The 16980-nt window shown below is 36.3% G+C and overlaps 1 protein-coding gene and 1 long non-coding RNA gene across 2 annotated transcripts; both read left to right on the top strand.

Moving 5' to 3' along the window:
- The first annotated feature begins 4135 nt into the window (after positions 1 to 4135).
- LOC126631769 (uncharacterized) lies at positions 4136 to 4766 on the top strand. Its single transcript, XR_007626452.1, has 2 exons — positions 4136 to 4220; positions 4415 to 4766. It is a non-coding gene; the product is annotated as an uncharacterized LOC126631769 (long non-coding RNA).
- Positions 4767 to 8082: 3316 nt separating this feature from the next.
- Positions 8083 to 11579, top strand: LOC126631757 (uncharacterized). Its single transcript, XM_050301896.1, has 9 exons — positions 8083 to 8558; positions 8653 to 8856; positions 9129 to 9186; positions 9277 to 9339; positions 9424 to 9499; positions 9940 to 10052; positions 10173 to 10262; positions 10348 to 10479; positions 11245 to 11579. The coding sequence occupies exons 1-9, from the start codon at positions 8203 to 8205 to the stop codon at positions 11377 to 11379; spliced, it is 1227 nt and encodes a 408-aa protein (XP_050157853.1). The 5' UTR covers positions 8083 to 8202; the 3' UTR covers positions 11380 to 11579.
- The last annotated feature ends 5401 nt before the right edge of the window (positions 11580 to 16980 follow it).

Raw genomic sequence — 16980 nt, 5'->3', positions numbered from 1 at the left:
AAAATATAAATTAAAATTTTAGACGATGTCAATCATTTCAAGTGAAGTAAATTAAATGGTAGTGCGCTGTCATATGTTGTGGAGGCCAACTCCAACTCACATGGAACCGGATCCTCTCTGGATTCTCAAAAACTGAGCCTTCTGAAAAAAGAATCCGTACTTTTGAATTTTGATCTAACGATTATAAACAGGAGACCTCTCTAAAAGTTATAATAATTGTAGTCGTTTGATCAAATTTCAATGGTTCTAATTCATTAATTAGTGGACTCAATTTTTGAAAATTCGGAGGAAATCCGGTTCCACCTCACATCACAGAAATAAAGTAATTCTGTGTGAAAAGGAGAAAAATATCATGCCTTCATTGACCCTACCTTTTATAAAAGATAAGCATTCAATTATTGTTTGGTAATTTGAAAACTCTAGTAATTCTGTTTTTACTTTTTACCTCAATCATTGTAAATCCATTTTTATGTAAATTTTCATCTGGAGCATTTACCAAACTTGGAAGATGTTATATGACTTGCATTTGACTGATACACTTGATGCGTGAGAGATTGAATAACTGGAATGTACTCGGAGACAACCAAGAATCTCCCTATGTTCATGGAACTATACATTAAACTATGAGGAATTATTTCAATACTCTTTTTCAACACGCCCTACACTTTTATTCTGATTGTTAGATCTATTTTGGTCATATCGTGATCACGCAAACTACTTTGCTTAAATATGACTATCGCGCATTATTCACTCCACTTACTACTCATTGTTCTCCGTAATACAAAGAAAATATGCACTTAAGATACTTAAAAGACCATGGTTTCTTGGTTGCAAGGGCTGTGGAGTTTCCGATGGAAGAAATTAAACCTTTTTATAAAGGGGAGCTACTCAAGAATTCTGCCAATAACTGATGTTTGGTTGGATAACTAATCTATCTTACCATCACTTGTCTGGATATCATATATTCCGTACATATACTTAGTTGGTTTATGCATGAATCGCAGCAGCCCCAAATGGATGCCGCTCTTCGAGTTGTTTGATATCTTAAATCTACTCCTGCTAAGGTTTGTTCTTTCCATCAGACAACAAATTAAATCTAGTTGCTTATTGTGATTCTGATTGGGTTGGTTGTCCAAGGACTCGTCATTCAACTATTAGGTATTGCGTGTTCTTGGGCAATTCATTAATTTATTGGTGAATGAAAAGATAGATAACAGTTTTTTGTCTTCAACCGTATAGAGCTATGGCAGTTCTTGTTGTGTACTTGGCTACATTTTATGTTGGAAGGTTTACAACTGCCGCATTATGGAGCATCTCTTTTATATTATGATAATCAAGCAACTTTACATATACGGATGAATCCAGTTTTTCATAAGAGAACTTGGCACATTGAGATGTATTATCATTTCATCATGGACAAGATAGTTGATGGTACAAAAACTCCATGACATGGGAGTTCTTCTGAGGTTAGCCGATGTTTTTACGAAACCATTAGGCAAACAAACGTTCTCGGTGATGTTACACAAGTTGGGAGTTCTTGACATTCGCTCTCCAACTTTAGGGGGTGTTAGAAGTCACGGGTGATTAGATAGGAAACTTATATATGATTGCTTTTGTATGAGAGCTGCTAAACCCACCATAATGTACTATTTTGTCACACATTATAATTTTTCCCACCATAAAAAGTTCAAAAGTTGAAATGTTATTTCTCCACCCACTATTATTCTTAAAATAACCTCTAATATATATCTAAAATTATAAACTTATCTCTTAAAAAAAAAGAATATAAACAAATTATATATAAAACTAAGATTAAGGACATAATCGTTATAGAATTTCATCTGCTTCATCTAAGATAAGAAAAATACATGATTGTTTGATATCAAGATCGTTATTTTATATTATTTAAAGTCCTTATCGGTCATTTTATAAACAGGCAAATTTGTAATTAAAAAATAATTAAAGCATGGATGAGGATATGAGACACTAAGGTAGGAATAACAACACTTTTTTTTTTTTTTTTTTTTGGTATTTATATTAATCCCTAGAATTTTGGTTTTCCCATTGTACAAGGAATCTGAGATGTATATATGTATACAAGTCAATGAAAATATTCATTCAAGCCAAATATAATGTTCCACTATGCCTACTAGATTTTGAGGATATTATTGGATTGTTGGCGTCTCTTGACAGCGGCTTGCTGCTAGGGGTGTTAGATGAATGATCTACACACAACCACCCCTGAAAGTGAGTGAGAAATTCTTGTTAATTTAAAGGTGCCTTAGTCAAGTCTTGCGTAAGCTCTTAGGCTCTCTTGTAAAAATGTTTCAGGCGTCCCACTGTCGATCAAGATCAATGGACTGTTTACTTTTAGGTGTTGTACCGCAAGGAACTGGTCTTCTTCTCAAAGGATTGTTATTTTGAAAGGGTTAAATTCATATAAAGTTCTTTTATATGCCTTGAAGACAAAGACTTTATATTTCTTATGTTAATACCAAGAACAATGATCACAAACTAATCAAAAGATGGTTTGAGCCAGCCGGCAAATCCTTGATGGAAAAACAAAGTAAAGACTAAGAGCAAAATAAATGAAGTAAAAGCAAGAACCGAAGAGAAAGTGTTTTCAAATGCTTGCGAAGTGTTGGCAAAAGGATCATAAATAGCATTAAAAGCCATAACATCAAGTAGATTATATACATAAGCAATCGGGAGAAATTTTTAGTTGTGACGGGAATATAAGTTGTACATCACGTGTTTTAATAGGAGTGGTGGGAAATTTTATTTTTTAAGTTATTAACTTTTTAGCACATATATCCGACCGTTTGTATAGTGACACGTGGTATACCATCCCATGTACCGGTCACACTAAAAAATCTCTCAGCAATCGTGTAAAGCTTCAACCTATTTGGGCAAATTACAATGCATGTGGGGCAAGTCCTTGCAATTGCGGACAATGTACTAGTGAAATATTTTAATACATGAAATCGATACTATAAAGGAAAGTAGGAGGCCTATAAATACAAAGGGAATGTACCAAGTACAAAGGGAATAATTGAAAAGTAGGTTGCTGAACTTTTAGGCCATCTCTAACCGATCCGGTCAAATAATCATAGGGCTAAAAATATATAGCTCAACATGACACGAAAACCGTCTCCAACCGAGGACTAGGCCAAATGGCTTGTGGGTCCCACCGGGCCAAAACAACCAAATCAGGCTAACGGGCTGGCCATTTCCAACCAGCTCGATGAGCCAATCTCACATACTTTTCACCATTTCATACTATCCTATCTCATTTTATTTCAATTCTTCACATTCTATTTTCTTCCAATAATCCTTGCTTTAATTTCTACAATAATGTTCAAATAGCCACCTCTTTCAATAATCTTCCAATATGTCCGAAAATCTTATTTTAATATAGTAGTTTAATTTAATCAACTATATAAATTCAAATTATGTTTGGCCTATGGTCCTTTGGCCTCCTCGGTTGGAGATGATTTTTTGTCAAATGGCTATGTTTGGCTTATGACCATTTGACTCATTCGGTTGAAGATAGTATAAAATATAGCCTGATAATATTCATTAAAATATAATTTTTTGCAGGGCTATAGGGTTAAACATAGCCCTTTGACCCTTCTTTAGTTGGAGATAGCCTTGGAAGTCTTTTTTTTTTCTTTTTTTTTGAGTTGAGTGTCATTTACACATTTTCTCTAATTCTTTTGCTGCCTTTTATAAAAGCTTTTTTACTTCATAATTAAGCCTAACTCGGTTCATTTCCTTTCATCCAAGTTATTGATGTGATGTTTGTTAGAGAACGAGCTCCCAATTGGATACTTGAGCTTTAATCCTCTCGAAATTACAGATTTGCCATGGAAAATCACTCTTCCTTTGCAAAATTCGCTGAGTAAGCCACTTTCAGTGTGGAAGAGAGCATCTTCGCCGCCCATTCTTGCCACGTCAAAAGTACTTTCAAACTTTTGGGCCGTTCACTGTTTATTTCTGTTAAAGATAAATACCCAACAACAAAACATGAATTAAGTGAGAAATTGGGCCTTGGCTAGGCCCAACTGCTTAATTTAGGTCCAAACAGAGGGTTTTGGATGACGTGAGGGCGGCTCCGAGGGTTCTGCCAGCGAGCAAACTGGTGGTGGCGAATCTTCCGGTGATAACGATCACGGAGGAAGGGTTGAAATGGCTCGGAGAGGACGCCGATTACTTCATTTGTAAGGAAAACTTGTTTGTGAATGAAAAAAATGCAGGAGTTACCCTGCAAGCACACTTTTCACCCTCCTTGCATTGTATTCAAATTTTTGAACATTTGTTATATTGTTTATGTATCTCATTGGTTGCGTAACTTGCGTTCAATTCGATTTCCGAGGGACTGACCGGCTGGGGTTTTTGAGTTGTTTGAGCGTAGCAGGATGAGCACAATTTTTGTCCGATATGCCGGCATGAGTCGCAGACGGATGATCATGCATACGAGAGCTGGAAGCAGAGGGAGGAGGAGGCCGAAGAAGACAGAAAAGGGGCTTCGAATGCGATTCAAGGTGGTGAATACATATATGTTTAATGTTTAAAGGATGATATTTGGTTCAACAGTTTGTCAAATTTACAGTTTCGTCCATAATTCTTATTCATTCCATCACATTAAGCATGGCCGTGAGTGTGTGCTCTGTTTCTCTGGTAATGTATGTTGTAATTCAGACAAATAATAGAGCAAATTTGGTTGCTTTTTCTTATAATGAGACACATTGCATTTGCTTTCTTAAGTTTGGTGTAACCAGAATAAGTGGATACCAGCCTGTTTGTAGTGCTTCTATTCTAGAAGCTAAAAACGCGTTCTGAGTAAGACAACTGAAGTGTTTTAAGTGCGTCAGCGAGGATTGGGAGTTATTTATCTAGTTTCTTTACTTGGAACTGAAGAGTTGGATATTATATTTCAACTGAAATACTGGCTTTTGTGAATTTTGAGTTACCATATGTAGAAAATATCAGATGATTGCCGGACAGATTGGAGTAAATGAACTAGATTTCATGGAGCTGTACCGTATCTGATAGGTTGGCCACGACTTATAGGACGAATTCTAACCAACGATACGTCTCAGACATTGTGCATGTGAAGAGGGACGGTATTCATTAACATTTTGGAAGAATACGTACAAGATAGAATAAGGTGCTGGAAGGGGCCTGGGTAAAAAAGTTGCCGGGGATTTCAAAGGAGAAAAGAGCGCCACGCATCAAAATTACATTGTATGACTACCCTCTACAAGGAGATCTATGATCCTGTGTGATGGCTTCTCAAACCAAAACAGGTCTAGTGTGAGCGTCAATCCATTCCATGCAAGCAACGCCATTAGCTTCTCTGCTCACACGATTAATACTTGACCAGTTGAAAAATGGCCATGAAGGATCTAGTGTCATCGAGCGCAAGTCCAAGCAATGAGGAGTCAGCGGGAGGAATGCTTGAAGGAATCACTTTCCACTGCCTTCTCATGGCATCGGTGAAGAAGATCAAAATTTCAGTTGAAAATTCAGGAGAGGGACATTGAACATCATGCTTTTAACTTCCGACAGGATCTCTGAAACCATACACAGATTCCCAATTCAGCAACCTCTCTAAGACATTGTCTCTGAATTAAATTTTCACAGAAATTAGCAACTAAATTATGTAGGTTAATGCCAACCTCTTGAGAAACTTTGGGTGGCTTGATGAAACCGCAAGGTGAATTCAATGGAAAAGCTTGATTTGACTCCATCCACCCAGTCTATCTCCTGTATGTTCTATTCTGCGAAAAAAAAAACTACTAAGATAAGCAAATCCCGCACCATGAAAATGTGAAATCGATCTTGAAAACATAGGAGTACTTACACTTGCTGATGAATAATGACGTAAGAACCTCATCAATCAGTCAGATGAATGCGCGTTAAGTTTCCTTGATGGTTTATCGATCCCAACTTTACACTCAGTCAACGTCAGAGAAACAAGAGCATTTTCACCTTCTAGTTCTTGCTTCTCAACTTGTTGTCTCAGCATGTCAGTGTTCCACTCGTCGAGCACGTCCACCATCTGGAATGATATGTCTTTGAGCTGATCCAACCAGATCCTTACGCTGGCCTCCTTCACTTGCCTTTGCTCCGCATTTTCGAGAACGGCTTGAATAGCTCTGAGATTGCCAGTATATTCTTCAACATCTTTCTTGGCGTCCAAAACTAGTTTCACCTCTTTGTCAATGTACCCGTAAACTGTTGAAGGCAGCAGATCCGGTAGCATGGAAATGATCCCGTCAGCCATTTTTTCAGCGTCCGCAATTAGGGGTGGGCACTTGAAACTGAAAACTGCAACCGAAACACGAACCAAATCAAACCAAACCGAATGGTTTGGTTTTGTGGTTTCAAAACGGTTTCGGTTTGAAACCGAATCAAATAGGGGAAAAACGGTTTGGTTTCGGTTTCGGCCCTCCGAAACCGAAACCACGTACCTTTATTAAATGTTAAATTTTAATTAGTTATTTTCATTGAGTCCATACATTTAGTATGGACTCAACCACATCATAACATGGCCACATAACATAACCTTTTATTTTCTTTCTTCTAGTCCCGTAGTCCGTGGACTAAGACTTTGTGTTCTCTTTCTCAAGTTTCTCAAGTTTATTCATCTTTCTCAAATACATTTAGTATGGATTTTCTTTATGTTACACTTTCTGTGTGTTTGCAACTTTACTAAAACACATCTACCACCTTTTGTTATTAAAAAAAATTCACATAGTTTTGATTGGTAGGTTCTACCAAAACCAGAGTTATTACTTATTAGAATCTTTTTTATGCTTGGGTTTGCGGTACTGTCATTGGAGATTTGATGTGCTCTTAGTTGCCTCAAGTTGAATTATTTTGTTGTGGTCCTTGTGGATGTGAATTTTGTTGTCATCAATTAGGTAACCATAATAGTTTTTTCAAACAATGAAACCAAACCGAAACCGTTTGAAACCAAATCAAACTGAACCAAATGGTTTGATTTCATTTCGGTTTTAGCCTCAAAACCGCACCAAACCAAACCGTAAAAACTTGCGGTTTTGGTTTTGGTTTCACTCAAAACCGCACCAAACCAAACCGCACCCACCCCTATCCACAATCTGTTGACAGTGGAAAAAGAAATGATGAAGAACAAATGCAGGATGGTTTGTGGCGTTGCCTCTCTTCCATCCAGCTTGTATGATTATTCCAAGTCAATAATTTCAAGTAAAGTGAATGGTAGTGTGCTGTGTGCTGCCATATTCTGTCGAGGCCAACTCCAACTCCAACTCCAATTCCAATGCCTTCATTGAGCCCACCATTTATAAAAAACAAGCGTTTGTTTATTATTTGGTAATTTGTATTTATTTTAAAACTTTTTTTTTCTTGGCTCGGCACTTGGTCATTCGATGCCACGGTTGCCACCAACCAAATGTCACTATTAATTTAATTATTACTAGCATTTACCTACACACTTTATGTGTATGAACACATTTTTTTAGAAAATGAGAAGGAGAGAGGGAGAGAGAGAACGGGAGAGAGAGGTTTTTTTTTTGGTTTTTTTTTTAATATTGGAGGTATTTTAACATCACCTGTAGGTGATACTTCAATAAAAAATAATAAAACTTGAACCTTTGAAATTATATTATTGCCCATCAATTTTTTGTGTGATAGAAGACTAATTTGCCTTTTCACCATCTTTTAGTTGACATAGATGATTTCATTAATTAGTAAAGATTACATAAAGAAAATAAATACATAAAATATTAATGTACCTTAATTTGAACGCTTCAATTAAAAGTAATAAATTTCTGTAAAAGGAGAATCTACTAGCAGTCATATTTAAGATATATTACATTTATTCAAAATTATATTTAGGATTATACAATCATGATAAAGTTTAAGCAGTGACAAGGAATAGCGTGAATATTACTATAACAAGATTCGCAGTCGCATTACTTTCGTGGTTAAAGTACAGTAGACACTAAACAACGTGATTGCATCACAATATAAATAATTTAAATTAAATATTGTGGTCGGAGGAAAAAGCCAATTAGAGGCAAAAGCCCAAAGCTTTTTCTGTAATCGTGGCGCGACCTTTGAACAGAAAAATGAAGATTTACTTCACAAAATATATATTCTAACAGTGTATTAGTATGTAAATAAATAGCAGCAAGACCCATTGGGGCTTTGGACATGGAAATCGCCGCCTGTTTCTCCTCCTCCGCCGGCTTTGCCGCCAAATTTGGATGCCTGTACGATCACATCCCACATCACGCCCATACCCAAATCAACGGCTATGGTTCCTTCTTGGGTTTTCGCGGGACTAGCAGAAGCAGCAGAGCAGTGGTCGCAGGCGGCTCAGCCTCGGCCTCCGCCAAGAAGCTGGCCGTCAACGGATACGCCGGTTCCAGTTCCAGCACTAGCAGATTAACCTACACTTGGACCGATTCCTGTCTGGTGATTCCTCCGCCCGCCGGCAAGAAGCCACGCGCCATCATCAAGTTCTTGGGTGGCGCCTTCATCGGAGCTGTTCCGGAACTTACTTACAGGTCCCCGAAGCTTTTCATTTTTTGCTTTTTGGGTTTTGTAATTTTCTTCATTTAATTTTGGGTCCTTCAAGTTCATGTGAATTATATGTCGCAGCTACTTAACTGAGCTATTGGCAAAGGATGGGTTTCTGGTTATATCAGTGCCGTATAATGTGACGTTTGATCATGTCCAAGCTGCCCGGCAAGTGTATGAGAGGTTCAATGGCTGCTTGGACAACATCTCAGCTTCTGGATTGCCCAATTCCAATCTATCAGCTGCCCAACTTGCTCAACTGCCCGTGTTTTCGGTTGGCCATAGGTAAAATTTAGAGCCTTTTCAGAAGGGATAAAAGCGCTTTCTAAAAAGCGCTTGCTAGGTGCACACAGCACTTCCAAGTCTTTCTAGGTAGAACTTGGATTCTTGATAAAGATTTTAACATGTTTATAACAAGCGAAAGCACTTATGAAAATAATTGTTCTCTACTGAATGAATCTCAAACGGATCGTTAGTTGAGTGGTTTCTAAGTTCATTATCAATGTATCCTGGCAGCAATGTGACTGAAATTTCTGTGTTTTGAATATTTTTTCTAGCAATGGTGCCCTTCTTCAAGTACTTGCCGGGAGCTATTTCTCTGATAAAATCCCTAAGGTGTGGTTTGTTTTGGAAAGTACTCTTTCGTTTTAAGTGATTTGAGAAATTCATTTGCTTTGACAAGCAATATTTGTGTGCTTTGCTAAGGCCAATGCTATAATAGCATACAACAATAGACCGGCAACAGAGGCCGTGCCTTACTTTGAGCAGGTAATCGATCTGTATGCCCTGCTTCATAGAGTACATTAACGTTTAGGAAATATTGTTGTAAAAGTGTATGATTTGATTGTGCAGTTAGGTCCTTTAGTTAATCAAATGGTGCCTATTATAGAAGCATCTCCAGTTTCTTCAGTGGCAAGGACTGCCTCAGGTAGTGTTCTGACTTGCTTTCATTGTATTTTTTTTCTATGATTCTGTTTATTCTTTTCTCTAGTTTTCTGTATGAATTGCATTTTTGCTTACTTATCGGATTTCGCTTTCCTTTCCCTTTGTTAGCTAGTCATAGTACCCTACACGAGCCTGAATGATGATATACTTTCAGAACTATTAACATACTTTCAATGCAAGTCAGAGAGAAAAAGTGTTGATACTTTATGTTTTTCTGTATTGGTTCATTCTTGTAAATTCAAACTCGTAATTATTCTGCGATGCATGGCTACCCTGTGGCAAGCCATAGATCATCATGTTTTCCTAACTGCCTCCGCATTGCATCCTTTGAATGCCTTTGAACTGAACTACTCGTATACCATATCAAGGGTGGTGTACTGAAACTTTCCAGCGTTCCCACTTTTCACCACTTCCTATATATAGGAGATGCATGGAAGGCACTGATTGATGCAGCTGGAGCAATGCTACCAGACAACCAGGAAACTCTAAGTTCGGTGACTAAATTTGTTGATCAATTGCCCTCAGTGCTAAATGAGGTATCTTGTTGGATTGGCAGAAATCGTTCCCTTTATTCTTCAACAGTTAATATTGGAGACTATTTCTGCTTATTTAGTCTCATTAATTAGAAGAAGAAAAAATCATAATCTTTCTGTCAGGTAGCACAAGGGATATCAGAGTTTAAGCCAACACCCTCTGAAAACCGTGATTTTTGTAAGAGCTCGTACAATGTCAAACACACGCTACTGGTACACATGATGTCTCACTATTCTGAAGTCATGCAATGAATGAAAATTATCCGTTCTCTGGCTTAACTATTATTTGCATTTTTAGGTGAAGTTCAATTTCGACGCAATTGATGAGACAGATACTCTTGAAGAGACGTTAAAGCCTCGCGTGGAATCTATTGGCGGAACACTAGAAAAGGTCGAAATAAGTGGAAACCATATTACTCCATGCGTACAGGTGAACTTAATTCTAAGCTTTATTTCGTTTTAAAGTTTTAATGCTTTTGCTTCTGTACATGATTCCATAAAAAATTGTTTCCATATTTGATGGAATCCACAATTTTGCATTAGGCTGGAAGTTTAGAGGTCATTCGTTTACAAAGTTGAAAGCTAATTTAAACAACCTTTCGGACCTTTTAACAAATCACTTATGCTGGTGCACTCTTTTGAACCTATTTTAGTTTTGTGACACAAATTGATCAAGATCAATTAAATAATCTTTAGTAAGAACTGTCAAGTTGATTAATTACTCAAGTTGGTTCAGATTTCCGCACTAAATATGCAACTTCTTATGCTTTTAACTAAAGTTCTTTACCTTGTTTGTGCTAGTATGCTGGCAATCAACACTAGACCTTTTCTTCCCCAAATCTGTCATGTTAAAGTGGAATCAATTGTGATAATCGAATTGCTAGTCACACCAAAACAAGCCAAAGAGCCCGGGAAACAGATCAAGAAATAACATTTGACTTGTATCTTCATTCATATCCTAACTTGAACCCCTTATGGAGTCTTCATGTCCATATCGCTGTGAGCTATTAGGAAACAGTCATCTCAGGCTTCCAGCATTGCACAATTTGCATTATCATAAGAAGTTAAGAACTATGCATATCATAAGAAGTTAAGAACTATGCATCTTATTTCTGCTTGTTTGTCTTAGAAGCTTTTGGTTTATGGTCATCATGCGTCGTAATCTCTTCTCTTTCCATTTTTATGGCCTGATCAGGAACCTAAGTGGCAAGCAGGTTACGTTTACACTCCAGCAGATGCTATTGCTCAGAGTCTTAAGACACTTTCGCTAAATGACGTTAGAGTCCTTTCAAGAACTATAAGCGACTGGTTCGGAGGCTTTGAAGATTGAGCTGCCATGGCTTCAGTGAATTCATGTTGTTAGTTAGAGTCCTTTAGAGAAAATTCATGTAAAGTTTATGCTACTTTTGAATACATTAGTTGGGCCACCAAGTGAGAAGTGTCTCATCTTTTATTGGCGTTGGCCTGGTATTGTTACAACAGCAATGTCACACTTATCGCATTTTTTAAAGGGCTTATAACGTTTCTCTATTTTGTCGATAAAATATTCTTGGAGAAAACTCAACATTCTCATTTTTTACAATAATTGTGGAGCTATTGCTGACGATTTTTAATCGATTTTGTCAAAAACCATCACAAAACCTATTTTTGAGGAATGTAAGCTTCTTAAAATTTTAGGACGACATTATGAAGCAGATCGACGAAACTCTGCTCTGGCTAATTAAATTCAGAGATCCACTGGTTTTTTTTTTTTTTTTTTTCTTTCTTTCGGTTTTTCAAGCTTAAAAATTCAATGAAAAATTCTTATATCATAAAACTGCTTTTAAATGATTTATAACGTTTCTCCTGAAAATGGAAATCTAAGACTTTAGATTGACTGTGAAACAAGTTTGGGGGGCTTTCCGAAATGTTTCAGAAATAAAATGGAATTTTTTGAAATATTGAAATTACAAGAACTTAAGAGTTCAGGATGTCGAACTACATTGATGGTTGTAAGATTTAGACTACGATCTTCTCTTTCTTTTCTGGTATTCAGCAAGAATCATGCATGATATACAAAAGTGGCTTGCAAGATTAATATGACCATCTTTCCAACTTGAGGGCAAGGCAAGCCCACTGTTTGATTTTAATTAATTATGCATGCAACTCCTGAAACCTTTTGCATGCATGTCACCAACAACCCCTTTCATGTGCCCACATTTAAGCTTTTTTCACTCTTGAAGGAACCGGCAGGTGGCTTCTCCATGACAGTTTACTTTTTTGGGAACTATGAAGACACTATCGTATGATTTTTCAATGCCAAAAATTAAACCCAAAACGTATCATATGAATACAGACCTGAATTCATCCTTTACTACTAAGTCACCCGTAATGGTTGTATGACCACATTTAGTTGACTCAGAAAAACAAAAATGAAAATTTGTATTTAGCTAGATAGATCATAAAAATTCATCTCAATCTTCTTGCAAGAAAAGCGGCAAAGTGTTGTTGTTTGGAAACAACTTGTAGTCAAACATTTTGACGATGATAACGATGAAGATTGATGGTGGATAACTAGATAAAGATGATCATATACAGGACTAGTTTCTTAAAGAGATTTTGCCCAACTATACCAAAAGCGAGATTGGATAATGTTCTCCTATTAACAGGACCAGTTTCTGAAGGAGATCCGCTCAACCATAGCAAAAAATGAGATATGTTCTCCTATTGACCGTTTTATGATCATTTAGTAACTATTTGGAATTCAGCAGTTTAATTTGTCTTTTCCTTTTTTTTTTTTTTGTTTTTTTGTTTTTTGGATGAAGGTAATTTTCATTACCAATAGAGCACAAGTACAACAAAAGGGGCCCAAATACACAATAAACACAAAATAAAAAGTGAACCTCTAACACTAAACGAAAGCCCAACCCAAGAGAAGAGCCCAAAACAGAAACACACAAAAGCAAAAAAATACCCTAAAAGACGAGCTTCCTTCGCCGCCGTTGAAGAACCTGCCGCCGACCACAAGCTAGCAACCCATGCCAACGATCACACCAAACACAGCCTCAAAGAAGAAAGCACCATCAGCCTCCACCAAGCACCACACAAAACGAAACCGCACCAACCGAAGAAAGAAGCCAGTTGGAAAAAATCTTCCCCCAGCAACAAAGCCGAAAACGACATGCAATTGGAAGGTGGTGTTGAGGTTTTGGGGAGACAATACAAGTAAACAAATTACTTGTATTACACTCACAAAATATTACAACACATACTTTCAAGGACACTCTTAGAAGCTATGACACTCACTTACTTTCTAGAGACACACTCTAGAACACTCACACTCCCACAAGACTAATCTTGCTTCTCACTCACTTGGTTGCCTACTTGGCTACTTTCTTGTTGGTTGATTGGTTGATACAAATGGTGTGAATGCCTTCTCCTTTTATAGGCATGGATGGAACCTTGGAGAAGCATGGAAACATCATGCTAGAGATATCTAGATAATTCCACTAACTTCCTAAGTTAGAATTATCTACACTAATCTTGCATGTTGGTGGAAACATCACCATTCTTCTAGACTCTTCCACCAACTTAAGAAACAACCTTCTAGTCCTTTCTACAAATGACTACTTTAAGAAGGGAAGAGAGACAAAAGAAGAAGAAGAAAAAGGAATGCCACCGACCCTGGCCACTACTAGGGTCGACGGCAGAGCGAGTTGACAGAATTAGGATCACTCACACATTGGCTCCACAATACAAGTGTATTGGCTTTATGATCAATAATGTGGTCACAAAACAATCAATACAGGAGTATATCTATCTCGCATTATAAAAAATAAAAATAAAACCCGTTAAATAGGAGAGATTCTCTCATGCAACCAAATTTAGTCATAAAAACATTTTTTTCCAATAAAAATTTGAGTAATGTTATTCATACCATGTTTTTTGTACCACATTTTTATACCACCTTAGGTGTCATTTGATGTGGACATCCACATCATTTGAATTAATTAGATTTTTAAATTTAGTTCATTATTTAATAAAATAATAATTAAGAAAAACTAGTTAAATTAAATGATGATTGTGGTATACGAGGAGTCTTTCTCCTTCATTTCCTTGGGTTTTGCAAATTTTTCAAATGATGTGGATGTCTACATCAGATGTCACCTATAGTGGTATGAAAATGTGGTACAAAAATATGGTATGAATAACATTACTCTTAAAATTTGTCAAGTGTTTAAAAAGAGTATTATTTGTCTAATAAACAATTCATACAGGATCAACTCATTATGTGCATTTCGTAATGTATTTCAACGATATTTCAGTACATTATTCATAGATCATCTTTACAAAAAATTAGACAAATTCAAATTCATTAAGACATTCATTTGTAGGGGAAAAAAATGAACGAATATAGATCTAAAAAACACTAAATTTAATACAACGGTCATATGATTTTGAATTTGGATGGTTTTTGATAGATTTGATTTTTGAGGTAAGGCATTAAAATAGATTCTTGGATTGTTGAAATACATTAAGAAGAGACTTCATAAAAATGTGTGTCTAAGACGTGTTCCCAAATCCTAAACATGATCTTAATATATAGTTATATGTACATATATACTTGTGTGTATGCATATGGCTATACACACGTATGTTGGTTATGGTCGGTAGCGTGAGGATTAAGGATTGGCTTTGCTTGGTTTTTATTGGTTGCAACTTGTGGTTTGAAACCATGACTACTAAAGTTAGCTCCTTTGAATCTAGATGCTTTTTTTTCCATCTGATAACAGTAGCAAAGCTTCTTTCTTTCCTTTGTAGAACACATTGTCACGTACACGGTACACTCTCTCTTTCTCTCTCTTCATTTCTTATGCTACCGTTAGCCTTTATGGCCTTGCCTCTCAGTAACTCAGTGACTCAGTCTCATCACAGAGAGAGAGAGAGAGAGAGAGAGAGAGGGTAGAGGGTTGTTGGTGTTGATGACAGATTAAAAATGTTATGGTCCACCGCCACCCCCACTTATAGCGGAAAGTGACCATACAATTTGGGGGTTAAATGAAAATGGGAGATCAGCTGCAGCAAACTGTGTCACTCAAGAGGCTACCAGCAGCAGCAGAAGCTACTTGCAATTGCATGCAGCTCCCACTCTCTTATCTCATGAGAGGTCCCTAGCTAGCTAGCTATCCAAGTCCAGTAAATACGAACAACTTTCATTTGATTTACCACATTAAATACCATTCGGCCATTATTTCACACGATTTAAAAATAAAGCAAAAATTAATTCATACGATAAAATATCGAAAATAAATAAACTCCTCAAGATAGTAACACCTCTATATAGTCATAATTTTGGGACCAACCAATTTTATAGTTTTGAAAGGTAATTACTAAATAGAGATGTGCACACAAATATTATCTTTTGACTTAGTTATCGTTAATAGAAATTATATGAGTACAAAACTACTAATAGAGCACGTCAATTTTCAAGATGAAACATTGAAAAAAAAAACGCCTAGGCTTTAGAATCCAGTTGATGTATGCATGTAGTACTCTTCTCTATAAACATGCTTGAGAATCTTAAAGAAACATCATGGCTACACTAAGAAGATGTCCATATTGACGAGGTATTACTTACTCTTAAATTGAAAAACATGGTATCAACTCTAAAAAATAAAATAGTGTCCCAAACAATTATACGAACAACGTAAATAAAACTAATATAACCATCGGGAATCACATAATATTGTCCGATTCATGAAGATATGAGAAAGAGAAGTATTTTAGTTCATCTTAAACAAATATTGAATATTTTTGTACTTATTGATAATTTTATTATATAAAGGTACATAATTGACCCAAGTCGAAGACGATATTCTTATATAGAGGATCTATAGAGAAGTTTTATTGTAATAGAACTTTTGCAAATCCTCAATCTAACCTTGAACTATTTTTTTTTTCAATTGTCTATAAATAATGAACAAGATTTTAGAATTTCGCTACAATATTTTTATGTATTCAATACGATTATTATTGTGACATACGTATAATAATTGTATTAAATAAATATGTTCTTATGAATTATATTTATAGTCATATTATTAAAAACGTGCAAATATTATAGCCAATCCATCATATTTTATTCACGTCTTTTATTTTCTGAAGGGGTACAAAAATCTTCTCTTTTTTTTTTTTTTGGTGAACAAAATCTTTTTTTTTAATGAAAAAATGATATGACCTATACTAAGAGGAGAAGGAATGTAGATTTAACCTCACAATAAATTAATAATAATATGGTTTAAATTTACCTGTTGCAAGAATTGAATTTAAAACCTCTCACTCTCACTTATAAAGTAAAAACGGCAATACAAGTCGCAAAGGTTGTTTTCCTTTTAGACACAAAGAAAATCCTTTTCTTTTTTATGTTTTTTGGAAAATACCAGAACGGTTAATTAGGGTAATTAATGGATGCCGCAGGCTTTTTCGGCCAGGTGGGCCAGGCCCATTTGCTGCCGATTTCATGTTCCTTTCGTCGTTTCCCACGTGGCAACCACTCTCTCATTGGAGCCTTGGACCTCAGCCCACGTGGCATCCACAGCCTCAGCTCCGTTAGTGGAAAATGGCCGTTTGATTACGACCCGTCACATCATATCCGTCAGTGTCTTCACAGGCGGGCCCACAGTTCTTTAAGCTGAGAACAATTTCCGTATTGCGGTATGCACCTCCACGGTTCCACCCTTTCTCTTCGTGGAAATGGGAAATAAGTACTGAAAACTGTAAATTTTAGACATACTAGTTGGCAATAAAAGAGAGTTATTTGTTTTGTTCAATTTGATACAATTGAATATTGAAGGAATAAAAGTGTAAGAATTCTTCACGATTTTAGCTACGATTTACTACATTCTTGTTTATTCTTGTTTCTTAAACAAGAATTTGAAACGACTTTGTTACT

The sequence above is a fragment of the Malus sylvestris genome, chromosome 8 (assembly GCF_916048215.2).
Source record: "Malus sylvestris chromosome 8, drMalSylv7.2, whole genome shotgun sequence".
NCBI classification, from domain to species: Eukaryota; Viridiplantae; Streptophyta; class Magnoliopsida; order Rosales; family Rosaceae; genus Malus; species Malus sylvestris.
This window is presented reverse-complemented; position numbering and strand designations above follow the sequence as displayed.